This window comes from Lucilia sericata, unplaced genomic scaffold, assembly GCF_015586225.1.
Source record: "Lucilia sericata isolate MDLA Ls3-8-SP2 unplaced genomic scaffold, ASM1558622v1 Contig000869F_arrow, whole genome shotgun sequence".
In the NCBI taxonomy this organism is placed as follows: Eukaryota; Metazoa; Arthropoda; class Insecta; order Diptera; family Calliphoridae; genus Lucilia; species Lucilia sericata.
The window spans coordinates 118,824-134,788 of record NW_023994860.1 but is presented as its reverse complement, the minus strand read 5'-3'; the positions used below and the strand labels follow the sequence as shown (position 1 = coordinate 134,788).

Here is a 15,965-nt window from a genome sequence, read left to right as displayed (position 1 = left end):
ATTAAATAAACCCATTTGAACAATTAACAAAATTAATTTAATCTGTAATTAAATCAATGTTATTTATATGTATAATGTGACGTTAAATCAAATGTGTTGTTTTTGAATGGAAATTACCAAAATGTATTACTATTTATAATAAGATAATATGTCTATAAATGATTGTATATTTGAATGCCTTAAAATAGGCTACAAAGAAATAGGTAATAGGTTTAGTAAACAAACTAAGTAGCTTCAAATTGTTTGTATTTATTAGTCTTTACAAAGGCTACAATTATTCTCCTCTAACATATAATAACACGAACCAATACTAATCATTTTCTCCCAAACTTATGCTACAATTTTCACTTCAAAATTTTTATTTCATTTAAACGCCATTTCATTAATGCCACAAATTCCATACAGCTATTTCATCATGTAAAACATAAAATAGTATTTTTTCCCAAAAACTCATTATGGTCTTGCAAAAAAATGCTATTTGCAATATTGCTAAAAACTCCCTAAAGTATGCTATAAATAAATATGTACCATACAATTGCCTTAAAATAGACTTTTATAGACTCATTATAGTTTCTCAAAATTTAGAAATTTAAACTTTCACTAAACAACTTTCTATTTTTCTGCAACAACACAAAATTGTTTCCCCATTGATGTAGACCAGGACCAACACATTTACATATAAGCTGTCCTTCATATAGAATTTAATATTTATAAATGGAAAAATTGTGAAAGGCAAATGAAATGAAAATATTTGGTAGAGAGATATAAATATAATTGAAAATGTATACAAATACAAATATGAATTGAGCTGTGAAATGACTTTAAATAAAAGGCAGAAATATGGGTCTTTTTTTAATGTAAAATAGAAAAAATTTAAGAGCAAAATCTTGAAATTAAATGCGGCTATTTGAAAGAGCAATTTGTGTAGCATACTTTTAGGATAATTAAATTTGAATCTTACGAAAACTGCATTAAACAGAAATTAGAACTAGAATTGGTCCTGTATTGAACTATAAGTAGTCATGAAATGATAAAGATCTTATCCAAAACTGAACTAGAACTGAACTAGAACTGAACTAGAACTGAACTAGAACTGAACTAGAACTGAACTAGAACTGAACTAGAACTGAACTAGAACTGAACTAGAACTGAACTAGAACTGAACTAGAACTGAACTAGAACTGAACTAGAACTGAACTAGAACTAGAACTGAACTAGAACTGAACTAGAACTGAACTAGAACTGAACTAGAACCGAACTAGAACTGAACTAGAACTGAACTAGAACTGAACTAGAACTGAACTAGAACTGAACTAGAACTGAACTAGAACTGAACTAGAACTGAACTAGAACTGAACTAGAACTGAACTAGAACTGAACTAGAACTGAACTAGAACTGAACTAGAACTGAACTAGAACTGAACTAGAACTGAACTAGAACTGAACTAGAACTGAACTAGAACTGAACTAGAACTGAACTAGAACTGAACTAGAACTGAACTAGAACTGAACTAGAACTGAACTAGAACTGAACGAGAACTGAACTAGAATTGAACTAGAACTGAACTAGAACTGAACTACAACTGAACTAGAACTGAACTAGAACTGAACTGGAACTGAACTAGAACTGAACTAGAACTGAACTAGAACTGAACTAGAACTGAACTAGAACTGAATTGAACTAGAACTGAACTAGAACTGAACTAGAACTGAACTAGAACTGAACTAGAACTGAACTAGAACTGTACTAGAACTGAACTAGAACTGAACTATAACTGCACTAGAACTGAACTAGAACTGAACTAGAACTGAACTAGAACTGAACTAGAACTGAACTAGAACTGAACTAGAACTGAACTAGAACTAAACTAGAACTGAACTAGAACTAACTAGAACTAAACTAGAACTGAACTAGAACTGAACTAGAACTGAACTAGAACTGAACTAGAACTGAACTAGAACTGAACTAGAACTGAACTAGAACTGAACTAGAACTGAACTAGAACTGAACTAGAACCGAACTAGAACTGAACTAGAACTGAACTAGAACTGAACTAGAACCGAACTAGAACTGAACTAGAACTGAACTAGAACTGAATTGAACTAGAACTGAACTAGAACTGACTAGAACTGATACTAGAACTGAACTAGAACTGAACTAGAACTGAACTAGAACTGAACTAGAACTGAACTAGAACTGAACTAGAACTGAACTAGAACTGAACTAGAACTGAACTAGAACTGAACTAGAACTGAACTAGAACTGAACTAGAACTGAACTAGAACTGAACTAGAACTGACTAGAACTGAACTAGAACTGGACTAGAACCGAACTAGAATTGAACTAGAACCGAACTAGAACTGAACTAGAACTGAACTAGAGCTGAACTAGAACAGAACTAAACTAGAACAGAACTAGAACTGAACCAGATGTGAATTAGGACAGAACTAAAGCTGATAATTAATTTTGTAATTTTTATTATTTTATAAATCAAATGAAAGCCACAGATTTTATAATATAATACTTTATTACAGCCACACTTTTAAAATCCTGCAGAATTCATTTCAATATTCTGAGTATGTGTTTCAAATACAATTTCTAAAATCCAAATACTTACAAACATATTACAATAATGTTACATTAGTATGTATTGCCAATTTAATATACACATACATAAATTAATAAAAAACAATGTTTAAATTTATATCTTCCAAAGAAATATGTGGCATACTTTTAAGAGCCCTTCTTAAAGCTTTTGAATAACAGAGAGCATGAGTTTTAAAAACAAAAAATCTTAGAAATAAAATTTAAAATTAAATTGATTTTGACAGACAAAAGTGAAAAGGCAATGAAATGAATTCTTAACGAATTTAAGAAATTTTCTTTAAAGGGGTTTTTATGCCGAATAAAAAGTGTTCATCAATTTAATTCATCAAACCCTCCAGACAATGTTTGCTTTAAGAATGTGTAAGAAAAGCAAAAAAAAAAAAAAACAAATACCAAGCAAAAATAAAGGGGTGAGCAGAAAGGATTTTTAGTCAGACATTTTTATATAGAAAAAAGTTTATAGTAAAGTGTCGTTAAAAGGGAGCCCTTAATACATTGTACAAGTGTTTTTGAAGTATACTTTTAGGAGGCGATTTTACTGTATAGTTATCAGCTTCACTTTTTGGACTGTGTTGTTATTTGTCTGCCTTTGTTGCAATAGTGGCAGGGGCAAAATGATATTTTACGTACGAAAAAACACAAATAATGTAATAATAAAATAATATATAACACCAACACGGGTTGGCAATTTTGCGTAAAGGTATGGGGTATCTACGTGTAAAAAACATACATCAATGCTTGCGGTAATATATACAGTGGGTAGCAAAAGTGCCAACAGCTTAGCATACCTTTAGGGGTAGTCAAGACATGGAATTGACTAAATATAATCTACACATGCTGTTAGTTTAGCAATTTCCTATTTTATCTAAAAATTAAATTTTTTAGTCTCCTGATTTTGCCTCCCACTGTTTGTGGTCTTAAATCTTTTTTCCATTTTTCATATATGTAAGTCCTAGTATTCCCCCAATGTCTTTCTTATGCTTGTGACTCTGTTCAAATGAAGTTTATATACTGTGTTTGTATTAAAATAAAAGAACTAAAGTAAATATGTGTCTTCTACTAATATTTATATAAGAAATTATTATTATTAAAAGGTCAACAACAAAATATACTAAATTTTCCCACGCATTAAAACCCAAAACTACTTTTACCACTTCTCCAACCACCACCACCACCAACCATTACAGCACTTCGACGATGATGCATGTGGATAATTTTAGTAAAAAAGGTAATAACCTGGGAGGGAATATTATAGAACTACAAACACATTATTTACAATTAACATTAACTTGAAAGAAAAAACTTTTGTATTAAACAAGAACTAAATGGATTTAACACCAAAACAGAAGGTAGGGGGTTAAAGTTCAATAAAAATGATTGTATTAAGAAATATTGTGATTTAAAGCTAAAACTTGTTAGGGTATGAAATGAAATAAATGGGGTGCAGTAGTTCAGTTCTAATTAATTTCTAGTTCAAAGGTAGTTCATTCATAAATACTTCAGTTCTAGGTCAGCTTTTGCTTCTTTTTCAATCATAGTTCGTTTTAGTTTAGTTCTAAATAGCTCAGTTCTAGTTCAGTGGTAGTACAGTGGTATTTCAGTTTCTAATTCAATTCTATTTTGTTCTAGTTCAGTTCTAGTTCAGTTCCAGTTCAGTTCTAGTTCAGTTCTAGTCCGATTCTTGTTCAGTTCTAGTACAGTTCTAGTTCAGTTCTAGTCCAGTTCTATTTCAGTTCTAGTTCAGTTCTAGTTCAGTTCTAGTTCAGTTCTAGTTCGGTTCTAGTTCAGTTCTAGTTCAGTTCTAGTTCAGTTCTAGTTCAGTTCTGTTCAGATCTAGTTCAGTTCTAGTTCAGTTCTAGTTCAGGTCTAGTTCAGTTCTAGTTCAGTTCTAGTTCAGTTCTAGTTAGTTCTAGTTCATTCTAGTTAAGTTCTAGTGTTCAGTTCTAGTTCAGTTCTAGTTCAGTTCTAGTTCAGTTCTAGTTCAGTTCCTAGTTCAGTTCTATTTCAGTTCTAGTTCAGTTCTAGTTCAGTTCTAGTTCAGTTTCTAGTTCAGTTAGTTCAGTTCTAGTTCAGTTCAGTTCATTCTAGTTCAGTTCTAGTTCAGTTCTAGTCAGTTCTAGTTCAGTTCTAGGTTCAGTTCTAGTTCAGTCCAGTTCAGTTCTAGTTCAGTTCTAGTTCAGTTCTAGTTCTGTTCTAGTTCGGTTCTAGTTCTGTTCTAGTTCTGTTCTAGTTCTGTTCCAGTTCTGTTCCAGTTCTGGTCTAGTTCTGTTCTAGTTCTGTTCTAGTTTTGTTCTAGTTTTGTTCTAGTTCTGTTCTAGTTCTGTTCTAGTTCTGTTCTAGTTCTGTTCTAGTTATGTTCTAGTTCTATTCTAGTTCTGTTCTAGTTGAACAATGAAATAGTAATGAATTAATAGGTAGTAATATCTAGTTCTGTTCTAGTTTTGTTCTAGTTTCTGTTCTAGTTCTGTTCTAGTTTTGTTCTAGTTCTAGTTCTGTTCTAGTTCTGTTCTAGTTCTGTTCTAGTTCTGTTCTAGTTCTGTTCTAGTTCTATTCTAGTTCTGTTCTAGTTCTGTTCTAGTTCTGTTCTAGTTCTGTTCTAGTTCAGTTCTAGTTCAGTGTCTAGTTTCTAGTTCTGTTCTAGTTCTGTTCTAGTTCTGTTCTAGTTCTGTTCTAGTTCTGTTCTAGTTCTGTTCTAGTTCTGTTCTAGTTCTGTTCTAGTTCTGTTCTAGTTCTGTTCTAGTTCTGTTCTAGTTCTGTTCTAGTTCTGTTCTAGTTCTGTTCTAGTTCTGTTCTAGTTCTGTTCTGTTCTAGTTCTGTTCTAGTTCTGTTCTAGTTCTGTTCTAGTTCTGTTCTAGTTCTGTTCTAGTTCTGTTCTAGTTCTGTTCTAGTTCTGTTCTAGTTCTGTTCTAGTTCTGTTCTAGTTCTGTTCTAGTTCTGTTCTAGTTCTGTTCTAGTTCTGTTCTAGTTCTGTTCTAGTTCTGTTCTAGTTCTGTTCTAGTTCTGTTCTAGTTCTGTTCTAGTTCTAGTTCTAGTTCTAGTTCTGTTCTAGTTCTAGTTCTGTTCTAGTTCTGTTCTAGTTCTGTTCTAGTTCTGTTCTAGTTCTGTTCTAGTTCTGTTCTAGTTCTGTTCTAGTTCTGTTCTAGTTCTGTTCTAGATCTGTTCTAGTTCTGTTCTAGTTCTGTTCTAGTTATGTTCTAGTTCTGTTCTAGTTCTGTTCTAGTTCTGTTCTAGTTCTGTTCTAGTTCTGTTCCAGTTCTAGTTCTGATCTAGTTCTGTTCTAGTTCTGTTCTAGTTCTGTTCTAGTTCTGTTCTAGTTCTGTTCTAGTTCTGTTCTAGTTCTGTTCTAGTTCTGTTCTAGTTCTGTTCTAGTTTCTGTTCTGTTCTAGTCCTGTTCTGTTCAGTTCTGTTCTGTTCTAGTTCTGTACTGTTCTAGTACTGTTCTAGTTCTGTTCTAGTTCTGTTCTAGTTCTGTTCTAGTTCTGTTCTAGTTCTGTTCTAGTTCTGTTCTAGTTCTGTTCTAGTTCTGTTCTAGTTCTGTTCTAGTTCTGTTCTAGTTCTGTTCTAGTTCTGTTCTAGTTCTGTTCTAGTTCTGTTCTAGTTCTGTTCTAGTTCTGTTCTAGTTCTGTTCTAGTTCTGTTCTAGTTCTGTTCTAGTTCTGTTCTAGTTCTGTTCTAGTTCTGTTCTAGTTCTGTTCTAGTTCTGTTCTATTTCTGTTCTAGTTCTGTTCTAGTTCTGTTCTAGTTCTGTTCTAGTTCTCTTCTAGTTCTTTTCTAGTGATTTGTCTATAGTCTGGTCTATTAATTTAAGGTCATGACTAGTTTTATGATTTTATCAGATGCATGTCCAATTCTTTCAAACATTTGCCTGTTTTAAGCTTTAACATTGCCCTCATTTCTGTCTAATTATCAGTTTCTCTTTCTGTCTATGTCACTGTCAAAATAAGCAAACTTTTCCAAAGCTTTAGCTTCTGTTTAGATATTTCAATTTTGCAAAATATTTTAGGCAGTATTTTCGCTTTTAAATTCATCTATCTACTACTTTGCCAATCCCTAATTGCGTTTGTATGGTCTTACAAATAAAAAATCAACAGAGAAAAATAGGAAAAATTCCATTGAAATTTGCATTTTACATGTTCTTTTCATTCAGTCATTTATTCGATGAATAATAATTTTTGTCTGATGGTATTTTTCTGTTATCCTGTGCGAGGCAGGGTGTGATGTCTGAGTTGTCAGTATAATACTTTTTGCGAGAGAAGGATGTGTTTACTATGTGATAAAGGAAAAAAAATGAAATTATAGGTGAAATACCAAAAGGTCTATAATATGTAAAAGATATAAACGAATAGTTAAATATTTCAATTCAAAACGAATTGTGGAATACCCTAAGATAGCAAACAGGACCAGCTTAAGCCTGTTAACACGTTTTTCCCTTAAATCTATAGCTAGAGCATAGAGGTAGAGTAGAGTGAAACGTTGTTATGTCAAACTAAATATATTTTGTGCCCTCAAAAGTATGCTCTGAAAGACATAATAAAAAATTGCTGTAAAAAAACAACAAAAACACAAACACGTTGTGTAAATATTCACCTACAAAATCAATAAAATGGTATGTGTTACATGGAATTTATTAAATATGACAATATCAACAACACACAGGCACACACACACACGTACACCTCCACTGGCACACAAATAAATATTGGAGGTGTCATATAAATGATGTTTTCTGCTCGTTTTATTTTTTTTATTTAGTATTCAGTGCAAAAAAGTAAAACAAAAAATAAACATAATGTTTAAAATTTTATAAAACTGAGAAAAAAATAAAGCATAGCTTAAGGGAAAATGATAAATATTAAATTGTAATATACTTTTAGGCTGAATTTAAGGCAGTTGAAAGTGGAAATAAACTTCAGCAGGGTATTTAAATTGAATGTTTTTCTTTATAGAATTATGGGTGCTAAACGTATTTCCCTGTTAAAGTGTTTAGCCCTAAAGTAGACTATATTATAAGATTTTAAGCGTTTAGATATTCACAGAGATTTGTAAAGAAGATTTAGGGGATTTTCGTTTTTAAATACTGCAGTGTCAATAGAGATTTTTATGACTTTGTTTGAAATAGAAAGATTTAAAAGTAAATATTTCGAATGAAATTGTAGGAATCTTTTTTATAAGGAAATTAGACTATAACTTAAAGCGTTATTTGGATTTAAAAACAACAGTGAAGTTGTCTTATTTATTTTGTAATGATTTAATGGAAATTTTTTCCAAAAACATTTTGTTTAATTTTATATTTTTAGACAATTCATTTAATGTTAAGGTAATGAATTTAATAGGTAAATATTTGAATATAAGCCTAGTTGTAGACTTTGGCTTAGTGTTGCAATAATTTATTTGTTAATTACCTTAGCTAAAGTATTTAAATAAAGCAGTTTCAGAACTTACCTGAAAAGAGAGAAAATAAATGTAACATTAATTTCATTAGAGGATATTTAAATAATTAAAAAGTTTGCAATTTTTTTCAAATAAAGAATTTATTTAAAATGTACAGTCTATGGTGTAGCCTATAGTCTAGTCTAATGTTTAGTCTATAGTCTAGTCTATAGTCTAGTCTGTAGTCTAGTCTATAGTCTAGTCTATAGTCTAGTCTATAGTCTAGTCTATAGTCTAGTCTATAGTCTAGTCTATAGTCTAGTCTATAGTGTAGTCTATAGTCTAGTCTATAGTCTAGCCTATTGTCTAGTCTATAGTCTAGTCTATAGTCTAGTCTATAGTCTATTCTATAGTCTAGTCTATAGTCTAGTCTATAGTCTAGTCCATAGTCTAGTCTATAGTCTAGTCTATAGTCTAGTCTATAGTCTAGTCTATAGTCTAGTCTATAGTCTAGTCTATAGTCTAGTCTATAGTCTAGTCTATAGTCTAGTCTATAGTCTAGTCTATAGTCTAGTCTATAGTCTAGTCCATAGTCTAGTCTATAGTCTAGTAGTCTACTCTATAGTCTAGTCTATAGTCTAGTCTATAGTCTAGTCTATAGTCTAGTCTATAGTCTAGTCTATCGTCTAGTCTATAGTCTAGACTATAGTCTAGTCTATAGTCTAGTCTATAGTCTAGACTATAGTCTAGTCTATAGTCTAGTCTATAGTCTAGTCTATAGTCTAGTCTATAGTCTAGTCTATAGTCTAGTCTATAGTCTAGTCTATAGTCTAGTCTATAGTCTAGTCTATAGTCTAGTCTATAGTCTAGTCTATAGTCTAGTCTATAGTCTAGTCTATAGTCTAGTCTATAGTCTAATCTATAGTCTAGTCTATAGTCTAGTCTATAGTCTAGTCTATAGTCTAGTCTATAGTCTAGTCTATAGTCTAGTCTATAGTCTAGTCTATAGTCTAGTCTATAGTCTAGTCTATAGTCTAGTCTATAGTCTAGTCTATAGTCTAGTCTATATTCTAGTCTATAGTCTAGTCTATAGTCTAGTCTCTAGTCTAGTCTATAGTCTGGTCTATAGGCTAGTCTATAGCCTAGTCCACATTTTAGTCTGGTCTATAGTCTAGTCTATAGTCTAGTCTACAGTCTACTCTATAGTGTAGTGTATAGTGTATAAAGCCTAGTTAGTTAGTTCTATACTCTAGGCTATAGTGTAGTCTAGTCTATACTTTAGGCTAAGCTCTAGTCTAGTTTATAATCTATTCTATAGTCCAGTCTATAGCTTAGAATATAGTCTATAGACTAGTTTATGTTCTAGTCTGACTTAAAAAAAGTTTTAGAAAATGTTGCATCCTTTATGGAGCAGGATAAAATAAAGTAAATTTGTAGATTTGTTTATACTTAAGTAATACATTTTGATAGACTGAACTTTTAAATTCGTAAAAAGTGAGTGTGGAAAAGTGTAGCCTGCTTAAGGGAGGTGAACTTTGCAAAAAAATGTTTGTTGCTAATTTAGGATTTTTATTAATTTGTTAGCCTGTTTCGAACCTTTTGTTGTTGACAGCAATTTGTATTGCCTACTTTTAGTTGCCTGGTTTAGTTTATTTAAAGAAAAATTATTTCCTTTTACTTAAATAGGTTTAAGTACCTTAATTATTTATATTTGTGGGTAACTAAAAGGTGTCGTAAATCTCTTTTTTAATTCAAACAACTGAATTTTGTAGTCTATTTTTAGGCAGTGTTTACGCTTTCTTCGTCTCTGTTGATTACAGTTTTATTACCTTTTCTGATTAGTTTGAGAGTTGTTAAGTCCTGGTTTATTTATTTTTTGCAATGGCCATTAGTTACCTTTTTTAGCAAAAAGAAAAAAATGAGGAAATACATCAAGCTGTGTCGTTTTACCTTAAATAACCTTGTTGCTTTTGTATGACCCTGTTTGTCATACTTCAAAAACCCAACCCCTTGAATAAATCCTAATAAATAAATCTCTGGCCAAATATATTTAGACATCGATATGTTGTATTTGTATTATACCTTTTCATTAAATGACATCATCTATTACAAGGCCTGTTGTTTGTTACCACTGAAAGTAGTCACTCAGCTAAAGGTTCCTTATTTTAAGGCCAAGAAAACCTTTAGAAATGTCGTAGAACAAGAAAAAAAAAACAGGGCAGTAAATGATACCATTAATTAGTCCCCAGGTGCTAACTACACAGAGAGCCACAGAAAACAACTAAATAAAATGTGGCAAAGGAAAATTGTATAAATTTTTACAACATCGTTATTGAAGCAACAAAGAAATCTCTAAAGTAAAAATAATCATAAAATCAAACAACAAACACTTTAATAAAAACACACAACATTCTTAATAAAATGACGAAAACGAAAAGAAATTTCAAATTCTTAGCAACAAAATTACATAAAAGAATCAAAGTAATATTGCCACAGAACAGAAAAAAAAAAAAAAAACTAAGAAAATACAGTGACCAAGGTGCGTGCGTCAAACTTTGGTTTAATGGTTTTTCTTACTTAAAGGCAACGAAGCAAAAAAACCAAAACCTTTAAAGACGCATACGAAAATAATATAGAACAAAAAACACACAATCGATTTTAATATTTAAAGGGGCCATATAAAACATTTTATAGCAATAACAGCTATAACACCACCCTCTTTGTCACCATCCCAAAGAAATCGTACAGACCTTCTAAACCATATCGAGAAAACTTTAGCAAGTGAGGCATACAAATAACAACAGCAACAACAAAAGGCAAGCGACACACCTTTGTCAAGGTGATGGCAATATTAACACAGTTTGATGACACACGTTTAGCCACATCTAATAGGTAAACGTCATTATCACATCATCATTATTATTATCATTAACAGCAACAATATTCTAAACTATGTTAACGTCATCATCTATCTTTTCCTTCTCTTACACACTTCCCCCTCTTTGTTATAAATAAGTTGCATCATATTTAAAATTCTTTAAAAAGTGTCTTTACAAATTTATACATTTATTTTTAAAAAATTTTCCATAAATTTAAATTCCCTTAACTACTGATTTTAAAATTTGATTTATGTTCTTATAAAACAAAATTTTCCGACTTGTTCATAAATAAACTTTGTTAAATGTTTAAGCTCGTTAAATTGTGTGTGTTTTTTTTTACGAAAATTCTCCATAGACTAAATATAAGCCTAAAAGTATAGCTTTATTTTTCTTTTCTTTAATATACTAACTTGGTTACCTATAGCAAACAATAACTTTTTTTATTATTGCTGTTTTTTTTATTTCTTTTGTAAATAAATCAAAAAATGTCTAAAATTAGTCTCAATCAAAATAGAATTGTCACCAAGAAACAACGAACAAGTTAAATTAAACCATTAACAGACAAATGACAAACTATATACTTATAGGGGAATAAGAAAGTTAAAACCTAAAACCTACTTTCAAGTAAAGGAAAAATATAGTCTAGCATACTGAAACTGTTTTAGTTCAGTTCTAGTACAGTTCTAGCTCAGTTCTAATTCAGTTCTAGTTCAGTTCTAGTTCAGTTCTAGTTCAGTTCTAGTTCAGTTCTAGTTCAGTTCTAGTTCAGTTCTAGTTCAGTTCTAGTTCAGTTCTAGTTCAGTTCTAGTTCAGTTCTAGTTCAGTTCTAGTTCAGTTCTTGTTCAGTTCTAGTTCAGTTCTAGTTCAGTTCTAGTTCAGTTCTAGTTCAGTTCTAGTTCAGTTCTAGTTCAGTTCTAGTTCAGTTCTAGTTCAGTTCTAGTTCAGTTCTAGTTCAGTTCTAGTTCAGTTCTAGTTCTTCTAGTTCAGTTCTAGTTCAGTTCTAGTTCAGTTCTAGTTCAGTTCTAGTTCAGTTCTAGTTCAGTTCTAGTTCAGTTCTAGTTCAGTTCTAGTTCAGTTCTAGTTCAGTTCTAGTTCAGTTCTAGTTCAGTTCTAGTTCAGTTCTAGTTCAGTTCTAGTTCAGTTCTAGTTCAATTCTAGTTCAGTTCTAGTTCAGTTCTAGTTCAGTTAGTTCAGTTCTAGTTCAGTTCTAGTTTAGTTCTAGTTCTAGTTCAGTTCTAGTTCAGTTCTAGTTCAGTTCTAGTTCAGTTCTAGTTCAGTTCTAGTTCAGTTCTAGTTCAGTTCTAGTTCAGTTCTAGTTCAGTTCTAGTTCAGTTCTAGTTCAGTTCTAGTTCAGTTCTAGTTCAGTTCTAGTTCAGTTCTAGTTCAGTCTAGTTCAGTTCTAGTTCAGTTCAGTTCAGTTCTAGTTCAGTTGTAGTTCAGTTCTAGTTCAGTTCTAGTTCAGTTCTAGTTCAGTTCTAGTTCAGTTCTAGTTCAGTTCTAGTTCAGTTCTAGTTCAGTTCTAGTTCAGTTCTAGTTCAGTTCTAGTTCAGTTCTAGTTCAGTTCTAGTTCAGTTCTAGTTCAGTTCTAGTTCAGTTCTAGTTCAGTTCTAGTTTAGTTCTAGTTCAGTTCTAGTTCAGTTCTAGTTCAGTTCTAGTTCAGTTCTAGTTCAGTTCTAGTTCAGTTCTAGTTCAGTTCTAGTTCAGTTCTAGTTCAGTTCTAGTTCAGTTCTAGTTCAGTTCTAGTTCAGTTCTAGTTCAGTTCTAGTTCAGTTCTAGTTCAGTTCTAGTTCAGTTCTAGTTCAGTTCTAGTTCAGTTCTAGTTCAGTTCTAGTTCAGTTCTAGTTCAGTTCTAGTTCAGTTCTAGTTCAGTTCTAGTTCAGTTCTAGTTCAGTTCTAGTTCAGTTCTAGTTCAGTTCTAGTTCAGTTCTAGTTCAGTTCTAGTTCAGTTCTAGTTCAGTTCTAGTTCAGTTCTAGTTCAGTTCTAGTTCAGTTCTAGTTAGTTCTAGTTCAGTTCTAGTTCAGTTCTAGTTCAGTTCTAGTTCAGTTCTAGTTCAGTTCTAGTTCAGTTCTAGTTCAGTTCTAGTTCAGTTCTAGTTCAGTTCAGTTCTAGTTCAGTTCTAGTTCAGTTCTAGTTCAGTTCTAGTTCAGTTCTAGTTCAGTTCTAGTTCAGTTCTAGTTCGGTTCTAGTTCACTTCTAGTTCAGTGTGAAACGATTTGCCAGTTTCCCCTGAAAGTATACCCTAGTTTCGATGTTGTAGTTCCTATGCTTTAATGATTTTCCTATCACTTTTTATTTTTTTCCATTACAATTCCAATTTAGCTAGACTCCTTTATTTATTTCTTATCATAAATCTTTAAATTGCACAAAAAAAAAATTCCCAAAAATCGATTTAAAAACAAACTAGACCTTGTTTATCAAACAAAAATTCTAGGAAATAAACTCCAAAAACTTTTACCTTGTCTTAAAGTAATATCTTCTATTTTTTTTTTTTTTTTTTTTTTTTTTTTTTGGTAGGCGTAGCAAAGATTTTTTAATTTTGTTGAAATGTTACAATATAATTTTGCACAAGTTTATAAATCGATTTTGTTGACACATTTAGTTAGCGGGTATCATTTGCTAGACGGTTTGCCATCTAATTCTACATGAGTGAAGTGATGACTGTTATTGTTTGCTTTCGTATTTTTTTCCATAGACTACATATAGGGTTGTTGTTATTAAATACACGGTTTAAACTTTTACATTTGTTAAACAGTTTTTAAAATAAAAAGTTTTCTGCTTCAATAACTGTGTGCGGATGGTATGTTTTGTTAAATGTTTAAGAAACGTGATGAAAATTTATAACTACAAAAAAAAAATATGATCAATACTTTTTGCTGCTTATAAAATGCAGGCTGCCTGGAAGTATGCTATGAATATTGAAGTTTTGCTGTCTATATATATTTTTTTTTTTTTTGTGGTAAGTTATATTTTGTTAATTTTGATGTGAGGGTTTGGTGGGAATACAGCTTTTCCTGTTGAGATATTGTATAACAATTTGTAGTTTAGTTTAAGTTATAAAAAATAATAATATTATTACTAATTTTGCTGGCGGCCAATACATATGTCCAATAAGTTTTTTTCTTGTTGTGCAGCTAAATCTTTTTCGATGGAAATTTTTGTATTTTTTTGGATATGCAAACGTGAGAAAAATCTTAAAATATATGATTGGTGGAGGGGTTGGTTACCTTATGTTTGGACAGAGGGGAGGAAATAGAAAGGTATGAAGTAACTTAATAAACTTTTTAAAATGCTTCTAAAATCAAACATTTATTGTTTATGTAAAATATTTATGCAAATTAGATGGTCTGCAGCGGGGAAAGGGGGAGAGTCTAAAAGATTTATTTTAAGTTTTCTAAAAGGGTATGGAAAATGTCATTCCTATTCTAGACTAGACTATAAAATAGACAAAAATGAAAATTACACTTTAGACCACACTATAGACTATATACCAGATTATAGACTATACCAAAGACAAGACAAGACAAGACTATAGGCTAAACTATATAAAATAGTCTACAACATACACTAGACTACAGACTAGACTATATACTAGACTAAATACTAAACTATAAATTAGATTATATACATGGACATAATTTTCCTAATTTACACTAATTCCTAATTTTAAGTATTTAAGTACATACGTATGAGTGATATGCTGGGCAGAGAAATACACAATAACACTCATACGTCTAGTGTGTCACATGAATCACAGGCTAATGAAACTAATGTTTGCGTAGGCTAGACTAGACTATAGACTAGACTATAGACTAGACTATAGACTAGACTATAGACTAGACTATAGACTAGACTATAGACTAGACTATAGACTAGACTATAGACTAGACTATAGACTAGACTAAGACTAGACTATAGACTAGACTATAGACTAGACTATAGACTAGACTATAGATTAGACTATAGATAGACTATAGACTAGACTATAGACTAGACTATAGACTAGACTATAGACTAGACTATAGACTAGACTAAAGACTAGACTAAAGACTAGACTATAGACTAGACTATAGACTAGACTATAGACTAGACTATAGACTAGACTATAGACTAGACTATAGACTAGACTATAGACTAGACTATAGACTAGACTATAGACTAGACTATAGACTAGACTATAGACTAGACTATAGACTAGACTATAGACTAGACTATAGACTAGACTATAGACTAGACTATAGACTAGACTATAGACTAGACTATAGACTAGACTATAGACTAGACTATAGACTAGACTATAGACTAGACTATAGACTAGACTATAGACTAGACTATACTAGACTATAGACTAGACTATAGACTAGACTATAGACTAGACTATAGACTAGACTATAGACTAGACTATAGACTAGACTATAGACTAGACTAGACTAGACTATAGACTAGACTACTAGACTATAGACTAGACTATAGACTAGACTATAGACTAGACTATAGACTAGACTAGACTAGACTATAGACTAGACTATAGACTAGACTATAGACTAGACTATAGACTAGACTATAGACTAGACTATAGACTAGACTATAGACTAGACTATAGACTAGACTATAGACTAGACTATAGACTAGACTATAGACTAGACTATAGACTAGACTATAGACTAGACTATAGACTAGACTATAGAATAGACTATAGACTAGACTATAGACTAGACTATAGACTAGACTATAGACTAGACTATAGACTAGACTATAGACTAGACTATAGACTAGACTATAGACAGGCCATAAAATGAATGTTTGTAGAAACTTCTCCCAGACTATACACTAGACTATAGGCTAGATTAGCCTATAGACCAAACTGAATGAAATATTTTGTCACAACTTTTCCTGGAATTTTTGAAAATATAAAGTTTTTATTTAGTTTCCATAAACAAAAACTAAATTCTCATTATTTTGAATAGTTTTTTTGTTTTTATAATTAAAAATCTAGTTTAAAATAAATTTCTTCTCATTACGTTTAATTTTCCCAAAATATCTCACTGTTTTTAATTAAAAACAAAAAATGTACCAACAAATTGGTGGGCATACTTTTAGGGGGAGAGAAG

At 31.3% G+C, this 15,965-nt stretch overlaps 1 protein-coding gene across 5 annotated transcripts in view; it reads right to left on the bottom strand.

The window, feature by feature from the left end:
* LOC119608676 (myb-like protein M) overlaps positions 1 to 15,965 on the bottom strand; it is a 157,760-nt gene that overhangs the window by 52,128 nt on the left and 89,667 nt on the right. The window contains exon 3 of one of the 5 annotated variants that reach the window (XM_037963183.1): positions 7,996 to 8,049. The exons of the other annotated variants lie outside the window; for them this stretch is intronic. Coding sequence (XP_037819111.1) covers positions 8,011 to 8,049 — 39 coding nt within the window. The 3' untranslated portion in view covers positions 7,996 to 8,010. Of the gene's footprint in view, positions 1 to 7,995; positions 8,050 to 15,965 lie in introns of those variants that run through there. 5 annotated transcript variants of the gene reach the window in all.